Source organism: Oratosquilla oratoria, chromosome 36, assembly GCF_046742065.1.
Source record: "Oratosquilla oratoria isolate Oo_2021 chromosome 36, ASM4674206v1, whole genome shotgun sequence".
Lineage (NCBI taxonomy): Eukaryota > Metazoa > Arthropoda > Malacostraca > Stomatopoda > Squillidae > Oratosquilla > Oratosquilla oratoria.
In genome coordinates, this window is record NC_134812.1 from 31,453,287 (window position 1) to 31,477,444 (window position 24,158).

Genomic DNA, 24,158 nt, shown 5'->3' on the forward strand with positions numbered 1-24,158 from the left:
GATCTTAATTCAACACCTTCAATATGATGATAATCTTTATAGATTCTATTTATAAAAATGCATGGAAGCTCACTGGCTGAGCGGGTTAGGGCGTCATTACTTGCGGCAAAGGTCAAGGGGATGGCAGTTCAAATCCTGCCACCGGCAAAGTTGAACCAAGGGCATGGTTCATTAAATTCCACGCTACAAACTCTCAGTGAGGGGCACCGTCCTAGCCTCCTGGTAGGGGGGGGCGTTTGTGATGTTAAACCACATCATATCACATAGGCAGCATTACCTTTACATTTGCAATTCCAGATACCAAATACCAAAAGACCTTTCACCCCCTTATCTAGGGAGTTGAACACATTCATAACAAGGAATTTCTATGTTACCATGAATGAGGTACAGAAACAAGAGAATTCTTTTATAAATATTTATTGCATGAATACGAAATGTAAGTATGACCGGCCACCTAAAGTAAACCTGTCAGTGAAAATGCAGGTTTCCCTGGTACAATAAAGTACGTGAAAACACTAGGGAGGTGTGGCTGGTTCTCAACTTTGGATCTTGCTGCATGAGGTCCATCCAACGGGATATGTTGATATATTCCTCCTACAAAGAAACAAAGAGGAGAAAAAATAAATAAAATTAATTGCAATTATTACACAGACAACAAATTATCTGTTCCTTTGGCTCTTACTTACTGGGAATCCATAGCCCAGTTTTGACAACAATTCTTGATTCGAAGAATGACATTCTATAACACCACATTAACTTTGTGAAATTCATTTGTGAAAATATTATGTCGAATATTTCTAATCATATTTTTCATTCCACCCATTTACTCCTCTGCCCTGTAATTCAACTCTCTATGGCCACTATTCCATTTAATGTCATGTGAAACCAGTCTTTTTATGCTTAAGTGCTGCCCCAGGGCAAGGTTCTCAGTGACACTCCTACCCCTACCATCACCACTTACCACCCCCACCACCCATTACTGCCTATGACCCTAATTTGTGTAATGTGATTATAGGATACCAGTATACATAATCAAAGATGTATTTGTTGTGTATCCCATATAATTAAATGAAAGTTAAAGAGTAAAATTTTTTTCATAATAGAAAAAAGCATTCCTCAGGCTGCAAATGGTTACGATCAAGGAAAATATTTCATATTTTGCTGATTCTTATGCAAAAATTGTCATACATATACCAAAGGCTTTTTCCCCCTTACACGGGGGGTAGCCAAAAAGAAAAAGGCATAGAAATCACTCCCACCCATTTCATTTCCCAAAAATCGTCAATTACGGTAAAATATTCTGGGCTTCTTTGGCCTTTTTTTTTTTTATTATCATTATCTTGTTAGCCTTCTGGGCTTCAAGTCCAGGATCTATCCAGAGCATATGCATTACCCCAAATGTGAAGGTCCCGTGTAGAACCCTAAATAATAGAAACCTCTCCTTCCTAACCTCATTACAGGTCGAAGCTCCCAAACTCTGCACCCTTGGGACCAGCACCGAGCCGATTAATAGAATTTTCCGAGTTTTAGAAAATAGGTGTTTCTTGACACTTGGGAACCATAATGGTAATAATAGGGCTACAGAGGTGCCGTAGATCCACGAAATAACAGTGGACTCCACACCACACTACTGTCGCAACAAACCACCACACATAAACTGGTGGTGGGAAAAGACCATGGCGGAGCTAAGTGGCTGTACCAGGAAATACGATGCAGTGTTTTGGGTTTTCTGCTGAGCTGTAGGAGGCACATAATTATATCCGAGTTTTAGGTATTGCTGGGTCTTAGACTGCCGAGTTTGGGAGCTCCGACCTGTATTCATATTCAAACTGCTGCTATTATCATTCTTTATACATTCTATCACTTTACATTTACTCATATTTTCTCACATACAATACCCTCCCAACCCTGGCCACCCATTGCTCTAGTCTCTTCAGAATCAGCCAAAAGTACATGGGTGTACGCAGCTGACAATTGGTTCACTTTCCATACCCCACGAGTCTTACTCACCAATTCCAAACCACTGTCAAGTACTTTTTCATCTACTTTCCTCACCACCCCATCCATATATGTATTGAATGACCATAGTGACATCACACAACCATAAAAGTAAAACAAGAGAAAAAGATTGTATTATAAACAATGCTAATCTCTTCATAAACTTCTGAAACTACAGAAAATGTCAAAACTCACCTTCTGTTGAGCAGTCCACCTCACAGCAAATGGATGGAGGGCAAGGAAAATTATTATGTCTGCAACTGTTACTTTGAATCCACATAGGTATACTTTGTTACATAATTCTTCATTGATATATTGTAAACAACTGTGGAGTTCCTGCAAAATAAAGAATACATGAATAAATAAATGTCTGAAGTGTAAATATTATATATGTATCTTCTCATCTATAAGTACTACCCTCACTATTCAACTCTCAATCAATCCATGAAATATTGCTTTGGGTTTCTTAAACTGCAAAGCTGCAGCCTTATAGCAGCAGGCAAAGGTCCTCATGTCTCTCTATGGATCTCTAGGGCACTAGTTTCTGGGCCAATTCTATGTTCTTATTGTTTTAGTGCCTGGTGATGGCTTGTGAATTGGCAGGCTAGTGATTCTGGTGTGTCTTGAGAGAGTCTATTCCAAGTATCCAGGGATACTTGGTGTGGTACAGAATGAACTGGTCAAGTAGTATTTATTTAATAATTTATGGTTCTATGTATTTCTGTAAGATATTGTGGTGTACTGGTGGTAGCATATGGTAGATCTGTGAGTAGTATGCAACAGCTGTGGGCCTGATGTTGAATACTGTAGGCTGAAGTTGTGCATGTTTGAAATATGAAAGCTTTCATATATAAACCACCTCAACCCAGTGATGAGCTTAAAGGGTTTTATTCAGACGAGTAAAGTTCTCAGACTAATCAATTAATCCACTGCCCTTGATCTATTTTGCTGGAGACCAGTTACCAGCACTTTGAGGCAATAACCCTGGATGACAGTGGCAATATACGAGTTGCTCCGAACAATGGATTGGTGGCTTATTTCTCTTTTGGGGGGGCACTGTGTCTTGAGGGGGGGTCTCCTTCTGCTGTTCTGACGCCATCACTTGAAGGTGCAACTTGTCGACACTTTCCTTCATCTACTCATTCTAGTTATCATCACAAAATCTCATCACTGAGCGACTTATAAACTGAACCAATGGCTGTGGCTGGTGTCCAGGGGGGCCATTGGTATCCTGCAAATATCTGGGGCATCTGGCCACACTGATCAGGTTAGCACACAGGTCACTTAAAAAGTCTGTGTAGTTGTCTAGAATGAGTGTGCATAGAAAAGTTTAAAACATCACGTTTTGCATCTTCTGTGGTAATTGCATCTGGGGCATTTGGTGTCTGAAGTAATTCCAATTCTGTTGGTAATATTTTTGTGCAGGGTGGTGACCTGACCACAGACATGCTAGTGTATGCCTTGGAAGTGGCTCCTTTTCTGGATTAATGTCTTGGGGATGGTTGATGGAGCAATGGATTTGTTGGGCCAGTTAGAAATGTCTGCTTTACAATACATGTGTATTTTTTTTAATTATGTACTATGAAGTATTGAAGGCAGGTTGCTATAGATGCTTAAGTAATATGTTGCTGGAGCTGGTTTCTTGATGTATTCTGTGGGCTGTGTTTGTGTGATATGTGACGAATGAATGGGTTTGAGGGTTCTTACATAGAACTAGTAAAAACTAGTAAAAGAAGTATGGAAGGCAGATGTGGAGGGAGTGAACATGAGGGGACGTCCGAGGATGAGGTGGATGGATGGGGTGAAGGGGGCTTTGGGGAAGAGGGAAATGTCTGTTGAGGAAGGATGGGAGAGGACAGAAGAGAGGGATGAATGGAGAATGGTTGTGTATGGATGATGATGTTGATGCATGAGGTGGAATGGGTGGGGGGATGGGGGGTGAGGTAGTATGTGTGAGCAAAATTTGACGCAGCCCGAAGGGATTTCTCCCTGTCCTCTCCTTTTATGAAATGGGGGACGGAGAGGGGGGCCGCCGATTTAATGAAGCGGCCTTGCTGTGGATGTGCTGTGTCTTGCGACACTGCTTCTGACTCAGGGCAGTGGACAAGGTGCAGGGATGACCCGTCATCCAGGAGGTGCTAAGATAAGAGGGAGGGTGGAGGGGTGTGGAGTGTATTCAGGGATGGAATGGGTGGAAATGATTCTATGCCTTTTCCTTTTTGGCTACCTCCCTCTATGGGGAGGACTTTGTTGAATATTGATATCCTATTGCAGTTGTTTTAGTGCAGCCACTTGTAGCTTTGTTCTGTACTGTCTGTTGGGTACCAAGTGTGTAGAGGCATAATTAAGTGTGGTCATCATGAGTTTTTTTGTATATTGTGACGAGTGTTTCTTCCTGTTGTTCAGTTTCTATGCTGGCAACAGTTCTGAATATATTAATTTCATCTGCTTTCACTTAAAGGCCTGTCATGTGAAGAGTCAAAGTTATAAACATCAAACATGAGGCTGAGTATTTCAGGGTTTACAATTAGTGATATTTAGTTTGACCACTTTTATTTTTCATTCATGGCTGTCAGGAAAGAGCAGCATTACTAAGCCTTTCTGAGGGGATGTAGACATTCTATTCCATGTCAGCTATATTTACTGCTCTGTGAAGTGTGTTTTCAGTGTTTCTGGTAAGTACCTTGTAACTGTGGTATTATGCAATTAGTCTTGGATTACCTGCAAAGGTTTTGTGAGGGGAGGTCATGTGTGAAAAGGCTGAACAGCATTAGTGATAGTATAGTATTATCTCTTGAAGGACTACTGTACAATAATCTAGTTCCCAATAATCACAGGAACTTGATTCCATTCCCTACCAGCTAGAAATTTTGTTAACCTTTTCTTCTTGTACATTTCAGTTTCTATGATCTGTTTTGAGATGAAGTGTCTGAGAAATATGGTAGGGGTTACAAGGATGGATAGAATGCAAAATGAAATGAGAAGGAGAGCTGGAGTAGTGAGGGAGCTGGCAGATAGTGCTGACGAAAGATTATTAGGATGGTCTGGGCACATGGAAAGACTGGAGGAAGTGGATAGTTTTTACTTGGGTGCAAATGTGACACGAAAAGGAGGAGTGGGGGAGGAGGTAGAATGTAGATTGAGAGAAGTGAGTAAATGCCTTGGTGGATTAAAAAGTGTAATGAGAAATAGACATCTAGGAATGGATGCTAAGAGGAGATTATATGAAGGAGTGATTGTGCCAACAGCATTGTATGGGGCAGAAACATGGAACATAAGAGAGGAAGAGAGAAGGAGTTTGAATGTGTTTGAGATGAAATGTCTGAGAAGTATGATAGGGGTTACTAGGCTAGATAGCGTAAGAAATGAGGAGGAGAACGGGTGGAAAGGGAACTGGGAGATGGGGGTTGATGAAAGGGTATAAGGATGGTTTGGACACATGGAAAGAAAGATTAGTAAAAGAAGTGTGGAAGGCAGATGTGGAAGGAGTGAATATGTTTTGTCCAGTTTGTGTCTAAAGTTTTATTCTTATTTAGTGCCACCATTACTGTTCTGTTTAGTAGTGAGTTTAAAATCATTTAATATTTGTTGAGTACTGTTTGTGAAGTGTAGTGATAAAATAGCTTTCTTGCAATCCATGATTGATTTGGTGAGGAAATTATGCAGGTATTTTATTTTTTCCTTGATCAATCTTTCCACTAACTTTGATACTGTGATGGGGAGGAGTGAGACTGGGCTTTCAGAAGCGAGTATTCTGACTGTTTATTTGGTGTCAACATATGTGTGCTCTTTTACCGGGTGATGGAATAATAATGCAAGATCAGGAGTGTTTGAAGACTGCTGTGAGAGTTAATGTTGTTTTTGGACCTGGATGATTCAGGTGGTTTGTTATATTGTCTGGGCCCTCAGACTTACACTCTCTGGAAAGACACAGAGTGTGGGGTGGTCTAATAGAGGTGTTCAAGTGGATCAAAGGCTTTAACAAGGGTGATGCAAACAAGGTCATCATATTAAAACAACAGGGCAGGACTCACAGTAATGATTATAAACTGGACAAATTTAGATTTAAGAAGGAAATAGGCAAGAATTGGTTTACTAAGAGGGTGGTCGACTAATGGAATAAACTTAGTAACCATGTAGTAAGTGCTGAAACTATCAGTTGTTTTAAGAAACGATTAGACAACTTTATGGATGGGGATGACAGGTGGTGATGGATACGGAGCTGCCTAGTGTAGGCCTTATGGTCTCTTGCAGTCTCCTTCATTCTTATGTTCTCTACCTTTATTGGTAAAACATTGGGTGGTTTCCATTTCTTGTTTATCTTATGTATGCAGAAAACCACAAAAGAAAATAATAAACTATAGACCAAGCACTTTTGCCTATTCAGACATCTTCAAGGTATATTAACTGAAGAAACAAAAGTAAATACAGAGGCAGGGTGGTAAGGAGAAGGAAATAGGGAATATTCGTCAGGAAATCTGTCTGTGCGGGTGTTTGGGCCACCACTCTCTTAATGATAAAATTGTTCAGTTTGTACAATCATTGGCTTAAAATAAAGTTGTTGACAAATGTATCCATGACCAGACTGAATTCCATTATATTTCTTTCATAACTACCTTTCTGTTTTCAGTGTTTGTGGGTTCAAAACTCATTTTGAAGAAACAGATGTTTATGATATTGCATCATCCTTTTGGGTTGCAAATGAAAGATTCATTTTAGTTTTTTAAATTTCTTGATTGATCCCATTTTTTGTCTAAGAATCCTGTATATTTTCAAGACTAAATGGAGTTAGTTAGTTAAGATTTTATTGAATTTCATGGTAGACCAATATCACTTAAGTCTTTCAGTACCTCATTCAACTTGTATTTGACCTCTTTATGGACCAAAAAGTCTCTGGTCTGCATACCTTATCATGGTAACTCATTATAACTGCTTACTGACGAGTTAAACACCATATGAGGACGGAGCCTTTATTTGTACGACGTTTCGCTTATTACAGCTTTTTCAAGTACAGGTAAACGTCGACTTACGATGGCCGCGACTTACGATTGTTCGACTTTACGATGACGACGACGACGACGACGATATGATAATTTAACCCCTTCCATACGGTGCCGCACACGTATGCGTCATGAGGAGCAAGTGGATTCGCGACGCTGCCATATCGGCGTCTTGATTATATTTATTGTAGTCGCCCCTGTGTTTTTACATTCTCTCAAATGATTCATTCTCTGTGGTTTTCAAAATTCGCGGGTGAAAGAGAGAACGATCGATATAAGCGGTGACTATATTTTATGATGCGAGTATTATTACGTCACGTCGTACGGCTGGCATTGGCTGCTGCCCGCGAGATTTAAGTTCCGTACTGAAAATACATATTATAGTGTTTGAATATGGTAAAAAGGATAAAAATAATTAAATAAACTACTGTACATGTTTAATAGGCTATATTCAGTATCTCTGGTGGTTAATATACAGGTAGGCTAGGTACAGTGACCACGGAACAGAGTGGGGATCGACTTACGATGAGATCGTCTTACGATGGCTCTATCGAAACCTAATGCCATCGTAAGTCGACGTTTACCTGTACTTGAAAAGGCTGTAATAAGCAAAACGTCATACAAATAAAGGCTCCGTCCTCATATGGTGTTTAACTCGTCAGTCTTGTCAGCAACTGCTTCTTTCATGAAAAAATAACTGCTTACACCACCCTATAATCAAATAATCCTTTGTCAAGATAAATAGAAATACCAACTGAATATAAGTCATGGGGCACTGCATATTTTGAGGAACCATGACACAAATCTCATTAATTTCTTCAGCATGTTGACGTAATGCAAGATTTTTTTTTTTTTTTTTTTTTTTTTTAAGTTAGGTTTAATCATGGGAGAGAAAAACCCCTAACCTCTTCAATAAGAGTCAAATATTTGTGCACACACCTGGTTTCCTGATGTACAATGATGCATCACAAGAAACACATTACAAAATATAAAATTACTGCTATTATACTTTATCTCTTTTATCTGGGAATATTACTTAGAATAATAAAAACAATTTCAATTCTAACCTGATTTGAAGGGCATCTGAAGAGTTGTGTTACACAATAGCTGAGCCAGTGATGAATCTGAGCTTGAGAAAGTGGATCCTCTCCTTGTAGGTTTTGAGCTGAGGCGTCAACAATAGCCTGGACACAACAGGTGAACCCCGTGTGCTGTTTCCCTTTTACCTCAGCGCATATCTGTTGGCAAACAAGTATAATGACTATGCTAGCGGCAAAATCTGACACATAAGGTATAATAATTGTTGTCTAAGAGTTCTAATGACTACATGCAGCCCTGGTAATGGTCCTTGGATTCTTCTATAGATCTTTTTGAAAAATCTATTCTGGTATCATGCAAATACATTTTTTCACTTTTTCTTTTTTAACATTTGATTTTTTTTTCTATGGAATAACATTTGATTTTTTTTTCTATGGAATGAGTTAAGTTTGGTTAGGTAGCTTTCATTAAGTTACTTTGTATTAAGTTAGGAGCTACTGAACAATGTGATTTTCATGTTAAATATCAGTATTTGCATTATTCTGGAATTTTACTGATATTATGAACTGTTCACCAACAGGTTTAAAGAGTGTTTGTCAGAGGATTGACAGAGACTCAACAACTACTGGGAGAGGCTGAAAAACCTCCAATTATACTCCCTCCAAAGATGCAGAGAGCGTTACATCATTATATATGCCTGGAAGATACTTGAGGGCACTGTACCAAACCCATTGCCAGGGGACTTCAGTGCACAACACCACCCCAGATTTGGTAGGACCTGTACGAGGAAAGCTGTAAGCAGTTACTCTCAATGCATAAAAATGATCCAGGCAGAGAGCTTTTTCAGTGCTGGACCACGTCTCTTCAATTGCCTACTCAGAGACATAAGAAACCTAAAAGGAGTCAGCACCGAGGCTTTCAAGAGGAGGCTAGACAAGTTTTTGACATCTTTACCCGATAAGCCTCCCATACCACATGGCCCGACTTCACAGGGAGCTGCATCTAACTCAATCATTGATCAGCTTCAATACCTGAAGTGCAAGCAGAGGTGTGAAAGTGGTTGGTCCCCAAAGTGGGCGTGGTGAGGTCACCTAAATCTACGACAAGTAAGACATGTAAGTAAGTAATATCTGTGCCGTGTTAGCGCAGAACATTTCCTATGTCACCAGTGGAGACTGGAGCAGTTGCCAACTGTCGGCTTTCCTAATATGAAAAGGTGGAGGAAGTACAGCTGATGTCAATATTGATCTTGGCCCTGACATTTATCTTGTAGGACCACCACCTGTAGATAACCATCACTAGTTCCATGCATAAGATTCAACGGTTGCCAGCCAGCTTGGCCCACTGCCAACTCAGTCCATTGGCTGCTTGAGACGCCAGCTTTGTTTTGATAGATTCAGAGGACAAAGAAATTAAAGTATGATATTTTCATCTACTCTGACCATAAACTTAGAAAAAAAAAAAAAAAAAGGTTGGCAATGGACCAAGCTGATCCTACATCAGTTTAATGGTATTATATAGGGCCATTTACACATGGAAAATCCTAGAGGGGCTTGTTCCGGACCCCATGCCCTCAACAATCAAACCATACCAAAGTGTAAGGCATAGCCATAGGCATAAGTGTGTGAGACAAACCCTCCCACCAAGAGCCCCCGAAAAGGATTAAGACCCTACTGGCAACCAGCCTAGGCAATGAGGGTCCAAAAATCTTCAATGCCCTCCCAAAAGAGGTGATTGGGAAAACCAAATGCTCGGTGGACAGCTTCAAACATGCACTGGACAGGTTTCTGCGGAAGGTGCCAGACAAGCCTCCAGTGTCAGGCTACACCGCCATCAGTAGGTTTCCTCTAAACTCAATACCAGACCAACTGGCCCTCGCGAGGAGGGACAACAGAACTGGCAGCAGTGGCAGTCCACTACGACTGTGAGGATCAACCTCTGAACTTCACTAAGTAAACTAAGTAATACCAGAATTATACAAACACATTTTACATTTTTTTTCACTTCAAAGACTTTTTTCCTATGGAATGGTTAAGTTAGGTGAGAGTATATTACACAAGGAGCTATTAGACAATGTAAATTTCATGTTAAGACTTAAGTATTCATGTCTGTGTGATTCTGTAAATTTACATATCATTAATCTAATGATTAGAGATGTATCCATCATTGCAGAGTAGAATGACATTCACCCATTTGCTTATTTCTAAATGCCATTAATCCAGTTGATGACATTCAATTATCTAGAGATAAGAAGGCCTGCCTGAGGTTAACATCTTAGAACATATGCAACATCACAAATTATGAATTTTAAGTACAGTAATTACTAATTTATCCTCTTATGTAATCTGAGAATAAGAACTTCCCATATAAATAAAGTCCATTCACTCTCAGGATTTCCTCTCTATATAATAAAAGTACTTTTCTCAGGGAACTTCGTCTTCAAATTATGAGTCCACTATTTCATCATATCGATTGAGATAATGAATAAATACTGTATGTCTGGCAGCTGGCAGAAATGATATCTCAAACTCTTGACCAGGTTCACAAAGGCCGATTTTTACCCTGTGTCGTAAGGGTGATTTTCCTCAAATGAATAAAATAACAATCTCAGCTTAGCTGCAAGAATTTATAAATCCCTGCCAGTATTTACTGTACTTAAAACCTACAGTAACAGTACATTTACTGGTGCTCAGTTTCCATACAATGATACATGCTGTCAAAAACGTACCCCTTTTTTATTCACATCAATTTTTACTTTCTGTCTAAGGTATTCACTGATTTCTGAAATTATTTTCTTTTCCATTTTGTATATCGGGTTATTCCAATTCCTCGTATTCTGTTTTCGTGTTTCCCACGTTTAGCTTGTGGGAATACGAGCAGCGGTATCCTGACAACTACCACGATTAGTGAGAAAGAGCAGGTTATTATTTTTTTTTCTAATATTTTTACATTCAAGAAAAGTTATGTAGGATTTTTATAAATATTCTTATTTTGAAGACTTCATAAGTAATTTTCTATCAAAATGACTATGTTAGATATAAACTACTTGTATGTTCTTATTGTAAATTTTATTTATTGGCATCTAGGGTTCGATAACAGGTTGTTAGGGATAGTAAATTACATCGGAATAATCATACAATACTATTCAACCTTGTTATTTTTGTGATTTAATTTTCACTATACAGAAACTGTTCATACATTTCTATTGCAGTGGTTGAGGAGAACTTTATATTGTTTAATCTTTCTTTAATTATGCACTAAAACACAAGAAAATAAGAATTATTTTATTTGATAACTACTATAAATTCTTTTAAACATAAATACATGCCTATATTTGGGTCATGAAAGTTAATATATAAAAATTGAAAAATAATGTACCATTGGATCAGCTGTTAATTCGTCTGCTCCCGGTTTGTTTTGGTTTGCGTAAATGTTCAAAGTGGAGCGAAAAATATCTCCTGTCGTCAACTTTAAAAAGACTAGATTTATAAACAGCCTTGCAACTCTGAATACCGAAATACAGTGATATTTATACAATATTTGTTTTATGTTCAATAGTATTTGCATGGTCACCGATATCTTGATCCAAGATAACAATAATTATAATACTTGTGACGATATACTAGACGACCAAATATACGACTGATGCAGTTCAAAAACTAAGATATATATTTGTAAATTCAGTGTTTTTTTTTAAGAGTTCGCACTAAGCTCGCACAAGATATAAAAGTCTTCAGCTTGTGGATATCGACCTACATTAGTTACAAAAAGGACAATAACAGAGTAAGTTCTTAAGGTAGTACTTAAGATTTTGGCTCATATGAACTAAATGGCAAACTTTCAAATAATTACCAAAGATAATTTGGATAAAGTTGGAATATTACAAAAAATACAGACTTGTTTTAAATATACCTCTTAGAATCATCTGAAAGTTACTACAAACACAAAATAATGAAAAAAATGATTAATTATTTCTTGTATTCCTTATTTGCAAATTATTAGTTTGAGACCACTTCAAATATTCACTGATTAATTAATGGATTTTGTGATCTCATTATGGTAATATTTATACTGAAACAATGACAACATCATATGAATGAATGCATTTGCCAAGTTTCTTATCATTAAACTCTTTGCAATATGTTTTTTTATGTTCATTTCAAATACAGGTAGACTGCCTATATTTAGGCTGAAATGTAGGCATTTTTAGATTTATTAAGGAGATTAGTTAATGCATCCCTATGTTCAGGAAGGATTGTGGGGAGAGCAGATATAAATTGATCATGCCATTTCAGTTATTTCATATGAAGAACATTGATTAACCTGTGTAAGTCTGCCATATACTGTTATTTTTTATATTCTTGTTAAAATGAGATATATATTACCAATACTGTACCAATTAAATATGGTCTGATGAGTACCCAAAGCCTTCCTCGGGTACTCATCAGATCAAGAGGTTAGGCTAGGTAAGGTTAGGAGAAAAAATAAAACTTAGTGTCTGCAGTTAAATGATAAGAAGTTGTCATCTCTCCCTGCATCCTTTTAGGGGTAATGAGACCTTCTTAGCACGGGTATAGGTATAGTTGGGTGATCGCCATAATGTGAAGGCTTGCTGTAGTTGTAAAAGTGTCATTATCAATGATCAATTCAGCATGTTTTTTTTTTATTATTGCCATGAGTATTGCTTTATTTAATTTTATTCATATGCGAATTTTCATATTGCTTCTTAGAATGTTACTGAGTATTGCAGAATATTAATTTCTTATCACAAACTCCTTTGTTGAGGGCTAGAATGGTGCACTACAATAAAACTAGTTTTAATAGTTGGGGACCATCATTCAGGGTGTATGCCCTTCCCAACCTCTTTCTTGTGACCAGGATTTGAGCCAAAGCACTTAACCTTGGCATTTGCTAGCTCTGTGCATTAATACTGTGCTACAAGGGGCTCTAGTGGTAACGTAGTGCCCACTGAATTTAACTGGAATCCTTAACTTTCATCTTTGGTGTCTGTCATTGCTTGTGCCGTATGATATGTCAACATTTTTCTATCTGTATACCAAGGGCCTCTTTCCCCTTATAAGGGAGGTAGCCAGCCAAGGCATGCACCCACTCCCATCCATTGCAATCCTGTCCACCATCCATTTGTTTCCCTCTCATCTTAGTTCCACATGGATGGAAGGTCATCCCTGTCTCCTGCCCACTGCCCAGGTCAAAAACAATACAGCAATACACAGCACTTACACAGCAGGGCAACTTCATTTACATGGTGACCCTCCCTCATTGTCCCCTCATGCAAGAAATAGAGAAAACAGGAAGAAATCCCTTTGGGTTGCATCAAAATATCATATATACATAACTATTCTCCACTCAAACTTATCCCCAAGTTTCTCCCATCCTCAGCATTTTAACTTGCACCAAATTAGAAGAATCTTAAATTGAGCATTCATTGCAAGGCACATTTTACTTGAAGAAAAGATGAGAAAAACTACTGTTCTAATCAACCCACACGAGTAATGGTCATCTCATAAATACAGTCAAATTTGCGTGTTCCCCCTACCTACCCTACATCTTTAGAATTAAAGTTTGAAAACAATTTCATGTACAGATTTAGAGAATGATAGGAAATATTTGGAAAATCAAACATCCAAATTCACATGGCCATGAGAAAATCACTTATTCCCAAATGAAAATATATATTTTGGTTAGATTATGTATATATTCACCTGTGGGATGCAGTACAGGTGACCCTTGACATTCTCAGATTCCACATTTGAAGCATCTAGAATAGAAAGGGATAAATGCCACACCTCCTTGGTTTGGAAATATGGTTCTTAGAGCATTAGATATTAAGAGGCAAAATGGCTTATGCATGATCCCAGCATTTGCTCCTTTCTATTTTAGGTGCCTCATTAATGTATTCTTATATTCACATTTTTTTCATAAGTGGGGCAGTTTCACATTCTGTGTTGAGCGAGGTTTGTTTGTGATAATTCAGGCTATTTAGAGGTGTTGAAACTGAATTGGGTGCCTTCCAGTAGTTATTTTTTTGTTTATGGCTTGGAAATTATTCACAAAAAGTTCACATGTGTAGAGAACTTTGACCCCTAACTCCTACAAATGTTGTTCATGGGTCACATGTACTTCATGCCTCCCCTTGAAGGATTATATAACCCTTAGTTTGGAAACCATCATTCCAGGCTATATCATTAGCTTTGTATGGCTGTAATATAAAAAGAAATGACTAAAAATTAATACTGCATCTATTACACTTTCTACAATGTATCCTAGTTGTAAAATGTCCATTACCTCTTCCCTTGATAATTTTCTTCACATTTTTCAATCTTAAATGGGATTACAATCATTGTAACTTCTTGCCATCAGGTATAACAGAATTTCCAGGACATAAGTGATTTTTGCTTCCATATCATCGGTATGGCATATTTCTGTATAAATTCCCTACATATCCTGTCTTAAATTGGGGAAAATCCTATATATCATACATATACCCCTTACGAGGTGCTCACTGCATAAGCTTTATGCAGTAATTAATTAAAGGATACCCCCATGAACCAGAATCACACAACATTCCTTTACGATAGGAGAACTGATCTATACTCAGAAGAATGTTGATCACGTTTAATTTCTATTATCTCTCCTTTCTGGTACCCTCATTAGATCTCTTTTACCATCTCTGAGTCCACCTTACTCCATTCCACTCCACAGTGGAGTCCCCTGGGGTGCAATACGTTCACCCTTACTGCTCAATTACTTCATGAATGTGACCACTCATCTCCAGAACCTGAATTATACACCAGTGCTCTCTCATATGCAGATGATTTGACAACAAGAATCCAGCACAGTATACAATAATAGAAAATAAATAAATAAAAGACCATTCCCATAGAAAGGAACCCAAAAATTGTGAGTCCATTTGTCACATGTCAGTGATCTCACAGCAAATATCAACAAGAAAACAAACCTATTAAAATCCGTCGCTAGCACTGACTTTGGACAACAACAAGAAACTAATAATCATGTATGAACAGTTCATAAGAACCTCCTTAAACCATGCCTCCACAACATAATTTCCATCAGTCAGCAAATCAAACACAAACAATTTACAAACATTGCAGAATGGAGCACTGAGAATAATAATAGGCTGCACCAAAACCACCTACATTGGATACCTACATACAAGAACTAGAATCCTCCCTATAGAACATCACATGAAAATGACAAGAACACAATTCTATACTACAGGGGTGGCCAACCAGTTGATTGCAATTGACTGGTCAATCACAAGCCTGTTTGAAGTCGATCACACTACTGTACCTGTTAATAATTTGTCCTTCAGAAGTTGTCATGCAAATAGCTGCAATAGTATATCCAAATACTCATGATACAGTACTTGGATTAATCTGTCTTTCTCTTTTCTGGGGATACATACATATACCAAGGGTTATTCCCCTTTACAAGGGAGGTAGCCAAATTCAAAGACATAAATCCACTCCCGCCCGTTTCATCCTCACATACTCCACTCCCATTCACCACCCCTCCCTCCCTCTTTTCTTGGCTCCTCCTGGATGACGGGCCATCCATGCATCTCACCCACTGCCCTGGGTCAGAAGCAATGCAGCAAGGCACAGCACATCCACAGCAAAGCTGCTTCACTTAACTGCCCCCCCCCCCCATTTGTCCCCTCATGCAGAAAAAGAGAAGACAAGGAGAATCTCTTTGGGCTGCATCAAAATATCCTTCACACATACTCCCTCATCCCGCATCCCTCACCCACTCCCTTCCACGCATCACAGCATCATCCATACACAACCATTCCACTCACCCCTATCTTCTGTCTCCTTGCTTCCTTCCTCAACAGACATTTCCCTCTTTCCCAATGCCCCTTTCACCCCATCTATCCATCTCATCATTGGCCGCCCCCTCATGTTCACTCCATCCACCTCTGCCTTCCACATCTCTTTTACTAATCTTTCTTCACTCATTCATTCCATGTGTCCAAACCATCCCAATACTCTTTCATCAGCCCTGTCTCCCAACTCCCATTTCACCCCCGTTCTCCTCCTCACTTCCTCATTTCTCACTCTATCCAGCCTAGTAACCCCTACCATACTTCTCAGGCATTTAATCTCAAACAACATTTATACTCTTTCTTCCTCTCTTATGTTCCATACAGTGCTGTTGGCACAATCACTCCTTCATACAATCTCCTCTTAGCATCCATTCCCAAATGTCTCTTTCTCATTACACTTTTTAATCCCTCAAGGCATTTACATGCTTTTCTCAATGTACATTGTGCCTTCATCTCCACTCCTCCCTTTCTTCATCTCCACTCCTCCCTTTCCTGCCACATTCACACCCAAGTATCTTAAGCGAGCCACTTCCTCCAGTCTCTCACCCTTAATACTCATTTTCAATTTCCTGTCATCCTTGTACATCTCATCACCTTACATTTACTTTCATTTATCTTCAGCTTCCTTCTTTCGCACACCTTCCCAAATTCTGTCACTAACTTCCTTAATCCCTCCTCTGATCCTACTACGAGCATAGTGTCGTCAGCAAACAACAACTGACTCATCTCCCATTTTTCTCCATTTTCTTTAACCATCTCCAACCCCCAGCCCATTACCCTTGCATTTACCTCTCACAGCACCCCATCCATGTATAAATTGAAAGCCAAGGCGACATAACACATCCCTGGCTAGGTCCCACCTTTACCTCAAACCACTCACTCTCTCCATTTCTAATTCAAACACAGGCTCTACTACTCTTGTAATAACTCTTGACTGCTCTTAACAGCTTTCCTCCTATTCCATATATCTGCAATATCTCTCACAGTGTCTTCCAAATCCATAAAGGCCCAAAAAACATCCTTACCTTCTAAACCTTTCTCACACATCTGCCTTACCACAAAAATCTGATCCATGCAACCCCTGCCTGTCCTAAACTCACACTGTTCCTCACCAATTAATCTTTCTGTTACTTTCATAATCCTCTCATTCAAAACCTTCCCATAAGTCTTCCTAACTACACTCAAAAAACTGATCCCTCTGAAACTGCTACACCCACACTTCTCCCCTTTTCCCTAGTAAAGCAGAACTATACAGGCACTCCTCCAGTCCTCCGGCACTCTACCCTCTTTTAGACAAACACTAAAAAACCTTACCAGCCAGTCCACCATCACTGTACCTCCCTTTTTTAGACACTTCACACGACACCCATCTAACCCAGTTGCCCTAACTGCTCTCATCATTTTAATAACTGGTCTTGCCTCATCTTTTCTTATTTATCCTCCATTTTCCACATTCATCACTGTCATTCTCTTAGCACTTCCTACTGCAACTACCTTTCCCTCCCTATCAGTCGCAGTATAATAAAGTATCCTCGTTTCTCTAAGAAGAGAGATTTCCTCTATCACAGACAAAATGATGTGTGGCTCTGGTCCATAGGGGCACCCCATATAGACCCTAAAATATCAGTTGCATGCTCCTGAGCAGCTTTTAGCCCCATGATAACATGCAGCCAGTACTCAAGACGGGGGTATTTCTGGGAATAAGGTATATTTTTAATGGTGGACATGTCTGAACTCTTACTCCGCTGGTCTTCAGACCACTTGGTGATCCTTAACTGCTTTTGAAGCATCTCGCCATGTCTTTCTGTCCTGTGCCACCTCCTCCTTCCATTCTCTTGGTTCTATTCTGCATATCTGCACATCTTCTTCAACGCATCTCCTCCACTCTTTTCTAGGTCATCCAAGTGGTCGTCTTCCAAGCACTCCACTATTGATCACTTTCTTTGGCCATCTATCTTCTTGCAACCTTGTGACATGTCCTGCCCATTTCAATCTTTTTAATCTTATTACATTTTTAATATGAGGTTGTTTTGTTTGTGCTTGAATTTCCCAGTTATGTTTTATTCTCCATTCTTGCCTTTGGTTGTCATACACGGGTCCTAAAATTCTTCGTACAATCTTATTTTCAAGAACTTCAAACTTCTTCTCCATAGCTTTCGTAAGGGCCCATGTTTCGTAGCTGTACAATATGACTGGTTTCACTATTGAGTTGAACAGTCTCAGTTTTATTGTTGAACATACAATTAGTTATTTATAAAGATAGACTACTCCTATGTTATCATGCAGCCTTTAAGCCTGGGAAGATTGGCAGAAACTGACTAGTGGACATTTTGAATCTTAGGCTGGTAGATCACATCAGGGTAACTGTAGAAAAAGTAGATCATATCTCACAAAAGGTTGGCCACCCATGATATACCAGAACCCTAAACACCGTATACATTTCACAAGCACCATCAACAGAATGCAACCAAAAAATTACACCAGTAGCATACTTCTCAAACATCTGTAACAACTTACCAGTTATATCACACAAAACATCACACAAAAACACATACACCTAGATAACTAAACAATACCTTTAAGAAAGACTGCCACAGAGTAAACCCTGCCACTCCTGACAAGAACTACATAGGCTCACCTGTGCTCAGGACACCATCTGGCATTAAAACAGTGGACCAACACAAGATAAGCCTGATTTTCACTAAATGGCTGATTGGTTCACAAAAATTGAACCTAATGATAAATAATAATTCAAAATTGGAATATTTCTTCAACTGAGTCTCAGATTTTATACATCTGAATTAGTTATAGATGTTTAAAATGGCTGGTAAGGTATGGGAACATCAACTTAATTTTGAAAGTGTTAATTGAATTTCTTGATATCATCATAAAATCTGAGTCCTGGTCCTGCTTTTTTATCAAACTCAGATTAAAGGTATGACCATTATAAAATAAAATTTTGTTTTACCTTTAAAGGACTTGTATTTGTTGATGCATGTAATATGTGCCCTCCCAGGGTATGCTCTCAGTTGATGATATAAGAAAATATTTTCATTTATATAGATATAACTACAGTATTTTCAAGGAAGGATGGATTTGTCATTGCATTGTTTCTGGCCCAGGCAGTGGGCAAGGGACAAGGATGACCCTTCTTCCACAAGAAGTGAAGATCAAAGAGAAATGTGCAACAGGTGGGAGAGGGATAGTGGGTGGATGCATGCCTTAGCTGGCTACTTCCCTTAATTCAGTGTAGGTGATCTTAAGGACCAAGCAGATGCAGTTAACAGTAGATGTACAGTGAAAGACAAAAGTATCTTCCTAGGTTTGTCCAAAGATAGATGAAACATGGTGAAACATTATGAGAAGAAGATAGATTAAATTTGTTTGACAATCAAATAGTGTCCCAACAGATGAAGAAAACAAACTGTCCATGGTAGGAAGGGATTGAAACATTTTTTATGAAAAAAATTCATCATGGCAGAGGTGTCTGATGAAATGATGGAAGAAGTGAGAGAATCTATTGAAAAAAAAAATGTCACAAGGTTGAATGTGAGAAGTACAGATATGAAAGAATGTAGGGTAATCAAGAGAGGACGTTAAGGGAAGTTTACAACAAATGAAGCCATTGATAACAGTCAGTACATGATGTAGTTTTAAGAAGACAACAGGGGATCAGTAAAAGAGAGACAGAAAAGGAGAAATCTTCTCTGAAAAAAAAAATATATCTGCGTAATGAAAATATTGGAAATTAAGTAGTCAGTAACTTTAATAAGTACACAGGGTGGAACTTGATTGCCCAAAATATGCTTTGAAAATACAGTACTAATCTATCTATAGATTTATATATACCAAGGGCATTTTCCCCCTTACAAGGGAGGTGGCCAAGTCAAAAGGCATTTCATTCCCACCAATTCCATGCCTATCCACCACCCTTTGTTCCCTCTTATCTTAGCTCCTCATGGATGACAGTCATACCATGAGTCAGATGCAGTGCAGCAAGACTGCACATCTACAGCAAGTCCGCTTCACTTAATTGCCAACCCCCATCTCTGTCCCCTTATACAGGAAAAGAGAAGATGGGGAGAAATCCCTTCAGGTTGCATCAAAATATCATACATAACCATTCCCTATCCCCTCATCCCCCACCTCCTTTCCTTGCATCACAGTATCATCTATATACAGCCATTCTCCACTCATCCTTATTTCCTACCTTCTCCCTACCTTGCTCAACAGACATTCCCCTCTTGCCAAACGCCCTTCACCCCAAGCATCCATCTCTTCCTAAGTCTTCCCTTCAAGTTCACTCTATCCACCTCTGCCTTCCACACCTCTTTTACTAATCTCTCTTCACTCATTCTTTCCATATGTCCAAACTATCCTAATACTCTTTTATCTGCTCTATCTGCCATCTTCTTTTCCACTCCAGCTCTCCTCCTCACCTCATTTCTCACTCTAGCCCACTTTGTAACCCTTATCATACTTCTCAGACATCTTATCTCAAACACATGAGGCATCTAGAATAGAAAGGTGTAAACACCTCACCACGGTATGAAAATATGGTTCTTAGATTGTTTGATGTTAAGAGGCAAAATGGCTTATGTGTGATGACAGCTTTTTCCCCTTTCTATTTTATATGCCTCACATTTAAACTTATCCTTTCTGCCTCTTAAAATCCAGGTCTTTACCCCATACAGTACTGTCAGTACAATCAGCCCTTCATATAGTCTCCTCTTTGCATCCATTTCCAAATGCCTATTTCTCATGACAATTTTTAATTCCCCAAGGCATTTACTTGCATATCTCAGTCTATAATTTACTTCCAGTGTCTTTCCTCCCTTTCCTGCCACATGCATATACCTCCTCCAGCCTCTCTCCTTTAAGACTTCCTTCTAATTTGCTGGTATCCTCTCCCCTTGTACATCTCGTTACCTTACTTTTACCCACATTTACCGTCAACTTTTTCCTATCACATACCCTCCCAAACTCCATCACTTACTCAATCCCTCCTCTGATCCTGCCTTAGAGTAGAAAAATCATGAAAATGGGGCTGAAATGCAAAGCTGTTATTACAAGGATGGAAAGACCTCTAAGTTACCATAGACAATTCCTGTCAGTGGACTAAAGATCACAACTGAGAAAATGAATCTATTTGTGGGATACTGAGTACATAAATTATATGAAGTTAATTCATTAAGGATTTCAATGACATCCCTATAGACCAGAATTGTACATCACCCCTTTGCAATTGAAGACTGTTCTTTGCTGAAAGAAGAATAGACTACTGATCACTTAAACTTTACTATTCATCCTTTCTGCCACCCTCCACCTCTCCTTTACCACCCGCATGACTCCTCCTCTTTATTACAATATTGTCCTCGAGGATAAAATTGCTGGTTATTGGCAATGAATTACAACCAGATTTCTTTGGGGGGAAAATAAATAGATAAAATAAGATAAAAATGTATTACTATGGTAGGTAGCAGTGTTCTATGGACCATCCCACTGATCTCTCTGGAAGGGTATTGGGCAGCTGTCTGTGATTGAGTCTTTTTCTGTATTATTGTTTGAAGGTGAGGCAGTTGAGTGGAAGAGGTGGTAAGGAAACTCAGGTTGAACCAAGAAATTTGAAGAATAATCCCAGTTCAACCTGAGTTTCTTTACCACCTTTTCCACTCAATTTTTCTGTATTATTGGTGGTCCCACAAAGTGTGGAAATGGAAAATGCAATGGATAAAATTGATGGAGCATATCTTGGTAGTGAAGGGAGTAAGATCCTACTGAAAGAGAACATTAGGTTGGAAGAGTCGGTGTATATTTCATATACATGGGATATTGCATTTTGTTGTTGTTGTTGTTGTTCTATAGGTCTGAGGACCACAATGGAATACATGCTTTTTTGTGTTATCCTCGGCAATTGTAATTGTTATTTCGAACTACCGGTATGTGTTCTTTTCATTATCTGCACTTCATATATATTGATTTAATGCCAAATAAACTTATTATTATTATAACTCATGCACATTGTAGTATTATGAAGTGCATAACTTAAACCCCTCTCATGTATGATTTTTTTTTCTGTACAGGCAGCTATCATGGAAGAAATGACACTGGTACCAACTATTCAGCGCCCTCTTATTCGTCTGCCAGCTCTTCAATTCCTTGCCATTCCACCCACACTTACATCGTATGTACACAACTTGTCACGACCTCAAAAGGTAAGAAATCTAGATTTATATATAGATTAATAGATAAAGAAAATGAAACATTAAGGCATTTAAAAATGGCATTAGTAGCATTTCTTCCTATGGAGACTGTCATAAGGACTTTTAATAATAGTGCAAGTCATGGGATATTATTTGATGTAGGTAACTGTGGTCCTTGTGCGCAGAAATTTACTTGTTTACTAACTTTTCTCTAATAAGTATGTGCGCACTCATGGCGGCCAAGTAATTCGTTTGCAATAGAAGCGCTAGAGTTAGAAGTGGGAAGAAAAGAAAAAAATTATTGGTTTGATGGTTGGCAAGTTACCATATTTTTTTTTTAGAGAATTTGTAAGTTGATGTTTGGGTGGAACTTCTTTATTGAATTAATTTTAATACAATTTAAAAACCTTGTGTGCGCACATTTTTTCTTTATGTGCGCTAGCTGTAAAGCGTCCATGCGCACAGCTTATAGGGAACGTTGGTGGTGTAGTCAGCGGCGGCGCCAGGAATTTTTAGTTGGGGAGGCTAAGGTGGGGCTGAGCAATTTTTATGGGGGGCTAATAGTAACATCTAATAGTAATAGTAATATGATAATACACATATATTATCCTCATTTCAGAAGGGGAGGGGGTTAATGGTTGGGCTAGCACTGATGGCTGACAAATCTTTAGCCCTGGCAATTAAAAATTCCACTTAATAAAATTATTTCAATGAGTGTTTTAAATTTTCAATTTGCTCATTTCAGTTGGGGGGCTAATGGGGGGGCTGGCCACTTTTTTTTTGGGGGGGGCTAACCCCCCCCAAGCCCCCCCTGGCGCCGCCACTGGGTGTAGTACAGAATGGATTGTATGATTAAAAAGTAAATATCAGAATAAAGAATAGTATTATACATGTATCAGAATATGGAGATAAGGGAGAGGGGTTTGGGTTTGAGTAAGACTGAGGCAAGAATGTGTGATATGATTGATATCACAATGGTTGTGAAAGACTAGCCAAGAGGGTGTGAAAAGCAAAAGTAGATGGAATGAGCTTGAGAGGAAAATTGAGAAAAAAAAAGGTGGGCAGATGGGGCGAAAGGAGATTTCGAAAGATTGGAGTGAATGGGTGAAGGGATGATGCAACCCGAAAAGATGGACTTATGATCTTATCTGCTTATTAAATCACGACGTCACGACGAAAACAGTCATCATTTACTCCAGACGTCAACTGAAGTATGATCCATTGTATGCTCTCTTCATTTGTAATCGACGGTACGTTATAATGCAGGGTTGCTCCACATATTTTGTAAAACTGTATTTTCGTGACTGAGGGTCAGCATTCGTCTTCGCTGCGTCCTTCACTACCTCGGCACCTTTCGTGTGCCCAGCCAGTTGATCGAAATTAGTAATTTTCTACATTAGAACAGTAGCATTATATTTAATGAAATAACGAATTAAAAGTAAAGAAGTTATTTTTACGATATATATATATATATATATATATATGTATGTATATATATATATTTATATATATATATATATATATATATAATAAAAAGTGATGGCTAGTATTGCATTAACTATTTTCTTATAGGTATTTTCCATATACCTTATTATAGATATGTGTTCCTTAGAAAGGGTATTTATGACTTGGGTGTTTGTAGTCATAAATTTCCTTACTAGGGAACACAAATCTATAATAAGGTATATGGAAAATACCTTTAAGAAAATAATTAATGCACAACTAGCCATCACTTTTAATGTTATATGCATTAGAGAAAAACTCCTGTCCAAATACACTTTTAACATATATATATATATAATAACATATATATATATATATATATATATATATATAATTATTTTCTCATAGGCGAATTTCATATATATATATATATATATAGATATATATATATATATATATATATAATATATATTACTCCATTTAACATGTACTTGAAAACATACGAGTATTATTAATGAATACTTGAGAAAAATGACATGCTTAAAGTTAAAAGCCATACTCGCCAATTTCACTTATTAACGTGCATACTATATGTGTTATGTGTCCGAT

At 38.3% G+C, this 24,158-nt stretch overlaps 2 protein-coding genes across 3 annotated transcripts in view; one reads left to right on the forward strand and one right to left on the reverse strand.

The window, feature by feature from the left end:
- Positions 1–401: 401 nt before the first annotated feature.
- AIMP3 (aaRS-interacting multifunctional protein 3) lies at positions 402–10,958 on the reverse strand. The gene is made up of 4 exons (XM_076174518.1): positions 10,765–10,958; positions 8,066–8,236; positions 2,194–2,334; positions 402–594 (listed from the first exon to the last, which is right to left on the reverse strand). Exons 1-4 carry the CDS (start codon positions 10,837–10,839, stop codon positions 469–471), a joined length of 513 nt encoding a protein of 170 aa, XP_076030633.1. The 5' UTR covers positions 10,840–10,958; the 3' UTR covers positions 402–468.
- A 490-nt stretch (positions 10,959–11,448) lies between these two features.
- The window catches only part of Miga (mitoguardin), a 588,191-nt gene continuing 575,481 nt past the window's right edge, over positions 11,449–24,158 (forward strand). For both annotated transcript variants that reach the window (XM_076174523.1, XM_076174524.1), the window contains exons 1-2: positions 11,449–11,819; positions 21,987–22,118. In XM_076174523.1, coding sequence (XP_076030638.1) covers positions 21,996–22,118 — 123 coding nt within the window. In that variant the 5' untranslated portion in view covers positions 11,449–11,819; positions 21,987–21,995. The remainder of the gene's footprint in view (positions 11,820–21,986; positions 22,119–24,158) is intronic.

Coding starts and splice junctions, on each gene's coding strand:
- AIMP3 (XM_076174518.1), bottom strand. CDS start 10,839: ATGGAAAAGAAAATAATTTCAGAAATCAGTGAATACCTTAGACAGAAA. Junction 8,237..10,764: donor TTGATGTGAATAAAAAAGGG/GTACGTTTTTGA, acceptor GTTTGCCAACAG/ATATGCGCTGAGGTAAAAGG. Junction 595..2,193: donor GGTGGACTGCTCAACAGAAG/GTGAGTTTTGAC, acceptor GTTTCTTTGTAG/GAGGAATATATCAACATATC.